Source organism: Geospiza fortis, unplaced genomic scaffold (genome assembly GCF_000277835.1).
Source record: "Geospiza fortis unplaced genomic scaffold, GeoFor_1.0 scaffold40, whole genome shotgun sequence".
Taxonomy (NCBI): domain Eukaryota; kingdom Metazoa; phylum Chordata; class Aves; order Passeriformes; family Thraupidae; genus Geospiza; species Geospiza fortis.
The window spans coordinates 12,730,858-12,737,678 of NW_005054297.1; the positions used below are offsets into that span (position 1 = coordinate 12,730,858).

Here is a 6,821-nt window from a genome sequence, read left to right on the forward strand (position 1 = left end):
TTTTGCCTATAGCATTGATGGTTTCTGATTTATTAAGTTTGTTTTGTTGGATTTTTTTTCCTAGAGTTGAATAATTCATATTGATTTTTAGATACGAATCCAATTTTCATTTAGCTTTTTTTTTTTTTAATTTTTAGGTACCATTTCAGATCTTATATGCTCACATGCTAGTATAACCTGCTTTTGATATCTGGAATGTTTCTGTAAGGTCTATAAATAATTTCAAACTTCTAAGGGTCAGACTGAAATCTTCTGTTATAATTTTTGAACTTATATTTCTTTACACACCCTCCCTCTCCTTGTTTTGTTGGGGGGGGGTATTTGTTTTTGTTTTGTTGTTGTTGGCTTTGTTTGCTTTTGTTTTTCTTTTACAATTTAGTTTCAAATCTGTGCTGTGATTTTATATCTCAGAAAATCTAGAACAGTAAATTTTCGAAAATCTAGGTCTGGAATCTCTAAAAGCATCAGATTTTTAATATCTAATAGGTTGGGAGGCTTTATTCTCTGTTCTGAAGTTTTGCTGTAATCCTGGTTTGAACCAAGGAGCCAATATTTCTTCTTAAAAGTGACATCCAGTTGCATTTACCCTGAGATAGAGGCTGGTTGGACTCCTTACCTAGTTTAGACCTGTCAGAATTTTTGATGTTAAATTTCTGGTTATTCTTTAATACTTTGCTCTCCAGGAATACAGTTTGTCTTCAACTATGAACTTAATTAGCAAATTGTGTGCATCAAAATACTTCAACCATCTAGCGCTGTTGCAAAAAATTCTCTCCTAGAAGTAATTGAGCTTTTCTGTAACAGCCTTTTGTAGCCCTTTTCTACATTTTCAGACTTGCATGAAATAAAATTTCTCTATGGCATATCTAAATCTGTAATGTAATTAACTTTAGCCTTCTGTCGTGCTTGTTACTTCATTGTCCCTGTATCTTGTGCAGTGGTGGTGGTCCTTATGTATAGCTGCACAGTAATCTTCCCAATAAAATAATTATCATTGCTTGAAAGAAGCATTCATTTTGTTTTTTGCGATCTCCAAATGCTTCTTGCCACATAAAGTCTTTCAATATAATAAAAATTGACACGAACTGTTAGGCTGGTTGTGGTAGGCAGTGATGGTCTTCCAGAATGTTCTTTTCTCTGCATTCCTGACCCTAACCCCAGGTTGAATAGTTTGATCTGTAAGCTACAGGAAAAGCTGCCCTGTTTTTTAATTTGCTGGTGAATCAAACATTACCTAATTTTAATCAGTCCGATTTATAGCTCTGTAAGAGTTAAACTTTTTCCAAAATGCCTGTGTTAAAACATCAAGAGTTTAGATTATCAACAGTTTTTAGAAGCACTGGCCTCTATAGAACTTCCTCCTGTTGTGCAGAACTGTGTATGGCTCCCTAGCTTAAAGTTCTGCACCTTGATGCTGTAGCAGTTGTAGCTAGACCTGCAGTCTTGTCTGGAGAGCTTTATTCCATCTGACAGTGGCTTTTGTATTTTAGCAAGCATGAAGTATAATGCAGGCAGGAGAACTCATTAACTCATACAACATAATTTGTAGTAGGTCTTAAAAACTGGGATTGACAATGTTTGATAATTTATATACAGTTTGTTAATTTTATTTTTATATATATATATCCTTATACAAATCAAATGAGCTTTGGAAGGCATAGCAACTCTCATTTTATTGCATATTTGTTAAATATGATTGAAAATATTGAAAATTGTATTTTAAGCAGCTTTTTTTCTTCTTCACAGCTTTTCCTTTGGCTGCAGTGAGCATGCTTGGTACTAGTTTCTTAATTAGAAAAGGTAAAGTATAAAAATACTTCAGTTTCATTTCAGTTTGCTCAGTTGAAATATCTTTCTGCTGTTAGGAAAGGTAATATGATAATATAATGTCCAATCTACTTGCAAATAACAGATGTTCAGACTCTGCAGCTACATGATTTGCAGTTCTTCAACATAAAGAAGGAGCCAAACTTAAAATCAAGTTCATATGTGTTTTATGTTGTGTGAGAAGTGCAATATCTCACTGCTTATGAAACAATATGTTCTTAGTGTGTTAATAACCCTGTAATTAAATATGATTAAAGAGATAATTCCTAGATTTTTAAATTATATGGGGAATTCAGATATTAGGGTTTTTTTAAATTTTCTTTAATGCAAAGTGTAAAGGAGTAACCTGCTTCTACAATCATAACTACAGTGGAAGTTTTTCAAGTTAATTCTTGATATCTGATTACATATATCTTATGTAATATCATATATCTTATTTTAATATCTGATTTTATCCTCATTTTCAGGTGTTCTAAGAGATACCTCAAGATTTGGCTCTTTTATTAAAGTTGCATGTAAGTGAAAGCTACATATGAATTCAGCTTGTATTTGTGCTGTATGTTCTGGACTCGGCTATGCAGATGTAATTCCCTTGGGACTGGCTGGCTAATTCACTGTGACTCAAGTTGGCAGGGACCCATAAGGACCAGAGTCTGAGCTCCCTGCTCCTGACAGAATGACCTCAAACTACGCCATGTGACTGAGAATGTTTTCCAGATGCTTCTCAAACCCTACCAGGCTTGGTGCTGTGTCTGCTTCCCTGGGGAGCCTGCTCCAGTGCCTGACAACCCTCTCAGTGAAGAACATTTTCCTAACGCCCAGTGTGACCAATGGTTTTAACCTAAAAGGAGAGATTTAGATTAGATGTTAGAAAGAAATCCTTTACTGAGGGTGGTGAGGCACTGGACAGGTTGCCTGGAGTAGTTGTGGATGGCTCATTCCTGGAAGTGTTCAAGGGCAGGTGGGATGAGGCCCTGAACAATCAGATTTAGGGGGGGGCATCCCTGCTCATGGCCACAGGGTTGGAACTAGATGATCCTTAAGGTCACTTTGCAACCCAAGCCATTTTATGATTCAGTGATTTATTTACTGTCTGAATTTTTACTGCACATTTTGGACAACTTTTGTTTATAATGTTTGTATAAAACTGCTTGATAAATGTAACATAATCATTTAGATAAAAACGTTGTAAATAGATACTGTGCAACCTTGCTCTAAATTACATTGCCAGAATACACCCACCCTCCCTTCCGAATCTGAAGGTCTTTATTCTTGGATCTCACGTGTCCCATTCAGGCTAGTTTAATTACTTTTTTTTTCCTGGACATTATGTATATACAATTGTAGGAAAAAAGCAATTTCATGTGAATGATTTTTGGATGAAGTATGAGCAAAAATAAATTATTAACTTAATAAATTAGCCTTTTCAATTTAATACAGGACAGTAAAACAGGAAGTTGCCATCTTGCCAATCTGTGCAGATACAGCCAGTTTACTTCAGTGGGAAGAGGGTAAACCCCACGATTTGTGGTCAAGGAAGTGTTGTTTAAGCAGATAAATGAATGTGAGAGACTAGGGCTCCAGTTGTTTATGCTAAATTCTGGTTACTTTCTTTGAACACCAAACAATAGTGTAACACAAACATTTCTAATAAATAATACAACAGCTCTTTCCCCAGTCACTCCTACACATAAGGGCCACATTCTTATTTAATAGAACTAATTTATTGAAATCAGGGGGAAAAATAAGGTGCAGCTGGGCTGGCCAGGATGTTCTGCCTGTAGGAATTCCTGTACTTTTCTCGGTAGTTTTCTAGGTACTCTCAACAATTTACTGCAACTTGTAGTTAGCCGTGGCTGATTCACCACACTGACAGCATTCCCTTCAACACGGCAGAGAGCTCTTGGTGCTCTCTGTCTTTGACAAAGCAGGGGAAGATTCCAATGCCTCTGTGTCCTTCATGTTAGTCTGCAGTGGGACCTGGCCATGTCTAATCAGCTTCTCTAAGATCTTGTCACAGTGAATGGAGAAGCAAAGAACAATACCTAATTTACTGTGCTAACTTGAAAAATGTGGATCATCTGGCTCTTAGTTCTGTAATAAAATAAACCAGATACTTTGCCCAGTAATTACTTTGAGTGAAACATCTTCCAGAGAGATACTTCCCCTTTTCTTTACTAGAAGGCCTCAAGAAAAAGAGACTTTCTCTTTGTAATTTATGCCAAAGAGTAATCAGCTTTATTTTGCTAAATATTTAGTTTGCATTCTTCTTAGGCCAATCTAAGGGCTTGTAATTTTTCTCTTTGCACATATTTATTCTATATGAGGTGCTTGGAGTTTTTTTAACCTGCTAAACAGCTAAACCCTTACATTCCTCATTTGTAAACATCACTTGTAGTTGTGGCTGTTCTTCTCTATTCCCTTGGAAAACGACTTTTACCCTTCTTTTGAAAATAAGACATTAGAACAGGCATCAAAATTTCAGTATCAGTACAGCAGACTAGGATAAAATCCCCTTTATATTGGTTCCAAGGCAATGTAATCTACAGCTGAGAATTGCAGAGGATTAATGTTACTGATAATTAACTCTTTCCTCACTTAAAGATAATCCAGACTCTTTGTCTTTATATTTAGGAAATACTCATTGCGCATGAAAGAAGGGTCTAGTAATTTTCTCGTACAAAGTCAACGAGAAAACTGTTAATCCCCACGGAATCCTTCATACACCATTGACCCACTCATAAAACTTGAAGGAGCCAGTTGATGGAAATCATAAGTTTTAAGCCCAGAAAGAGCTATCTTGGTAATTTATTCTTATGTCCTTTGCAGCAGGTGGAAGTAGCTCATGCACTAAATTGAAACCATTTGCTTAGTGATTACAAGGGTTCAGCTAATTCAGTTGTTTGCCCCCTGGCAGCCAAATAACAGAATCCTTTACAGAAAATGAGCCTAGTGCTAAGTTGATTTAGACCTCTGTTCATACTGGTAAAGCCTTTTCAGGATCTGACTGTTCTGATGGATTAAATTAGCAGAATTTACTGCCTGTATTTATTTCTGATTGGTTTATCATCTTTGATAGTTAATTATGATTTCTGAATCTTGGAAAAAAACTATGCAATTTAATTTTTTTTGCCACCTTTCATTCACCAAGTACTAGCTGAAATCATCTGATGCTCACACCATGTCTAAATCATTGCTTTATGTCTCTGTTCAGCTGTTGCATTTGTACCCTTTGTCTGCAGAAGAAGCAGAGATGATTACTGCATGTTTTTGGTTTAGATCTAAACTGGTTTTCTTTCTTTTATTCAAGATACTACATTATTTATTTGAAATTATTGTTTTAAAATAATGTTGGATATTATAGTGCAGCGTATAAACCCATCTTTTTTTCTTTTTAAAAAGTTGCTGGAATGTGTGGATACCTGGCTGGAAAGATATCCTACTTGCCAATCTGTAGCGAGAAATTTAAGAAACTGAAGGATTCCCCAATAGGAGATGTTCTGCGACAAGCTCAGAGACATAGTTCACCTAAGTAAGAGTTTAAGTATCTTTTAAATTTAAAACATATTCTGAATAGGGTATTTTAAACACTGACAGATCAATACTACTTTTGCAGCTTTCCAACAACTTCAGAGCTGCACCTTCCCTCATTCCCCATTACCTCAAATCTACCACTTTCAGAAATCTGTATTCGTATCAGTTGGCAAGCTATAAAATACATATTTTGAGCTCTTTACATACAACTGATCACTTTGAATAGTAGAAAAATAAACAGTTTACTTATCAAACTGTATTCCTTGTAAAATTGAGAGTGTTTCCCATGGAATTTGCTTAGAGAAGTGTGACAGCATAAGTTGTCTCCTTAGTTTAAAAGTAAACTAAATTAACTGAAATAAAATAGTGCTACATTCTGGAATTTTTTCCCATAGTTTAGTTTGATTGAAGTAGGAAAAGGGTGGAAATGATTTCAGTGTTTATCAAAGGAAAGAGCTTAGTAAACAATATCAGTGCAGGAAGAAGCATGGTGGTCAAACACTGCTGTTTGTTTAAATCCTTTACATCTGTAACACCATTATGCTGTACATATGAGAAACTCATCAGGTTCTTAAAACTATTTCCTGTTTTCTTCCAGAATGTTTTCTACTTCAACTGGTTTTTAATTGCAAGCTGCTTTCAGAATATGTCACTTAAACCCTTGATTCAAAACTGGGAGGATAGTGTTTGGATAGTGAGTAGTAGTCCTCTTGTGTATGTGCTGAGATTTGTTAAATGTTTATAAAGGATTTGCTTAAATTCTTAAATACACTATAAATTCAGATTTATGACAGTTTTTATTTTGTCTGCAAAATTTACCTTTATTCTGAAATGTTTATGGTTTTATGCCATCACACAATTTCAGGCATTACCACTTCATACACTTACTGTATAGAATCAGCTGAACTGCAGCTGGACTTGTCCCTTCACCCCCCTCCAGTTTCTAACATGAAATTGTCATGCTCATTAGTTGTGTTTACATGAGAACTTGTTAAAGTACCATCGTCTGCCACACCAATAAATTCCTTCTACCATTAATGGCCCATTTGTATCTGTAAAGTTTTATTTCCTAAGTGATAAAGTCCTTTTCCTTGGTTGAATAAATAATTTAAATTCATTTCAATTGTATTATTATTCATACACGCTAACCCTTTTAACCCTTGCAACAGAAATCATTACATTTTCCTGAGCATTGTATGTCTACTAATTAATGTATTTTGGTAATTTGATTTACCAAAATATAGTATGAGTTAAAAACTTGTAGGGAGCTAAAGATTAGGTAGCTTTTTAAAGCTGTGTTTGCATGTAGTTTAAAAGCATAATTGAGACAATAAAGTGGCTTTGTTCTGTATGTTTATTATGAGAATTCAATAAAGACTAATTGCAAATGTTTATCATAGGAAACTAAAAGTACAGCTGAGCAGAAATTAAAAGTAAAAAATTAATAAATACTCTAGAGG

General features: G+C 35.0%; 1 protein-coding gene across 1 annotated transcript in view; it reads left to right on the forward strand.

Moving 5' to 3' along the window:
• OCIAD1 (OCIA domain containing 1) overlaps positions 1 to 6,821 on the forward strand; it is a 16,485-nt gene that overhangs the window by 2,256 nt on the left and 7,408 nt on the right. Inside the window, exons 3-5 of the mRNA XM_005415645.2 lie at positions 1,747 to 1,800; positions 2,295 to 2,342; positions 5,230 to 5,359. Coding sequence (XP_005415702.1) covers positions 1,747 to 1,800; positions 2,295 to 2,342; positions 5,230 to 5,359 — 232 coding nt within the window. The remainder of the gene's footprint in view (positions 1 to 1,746; positions 1,801 to 2,294; positions 2,343 to 5,229; positions 5,360 to 6,821) is intronic.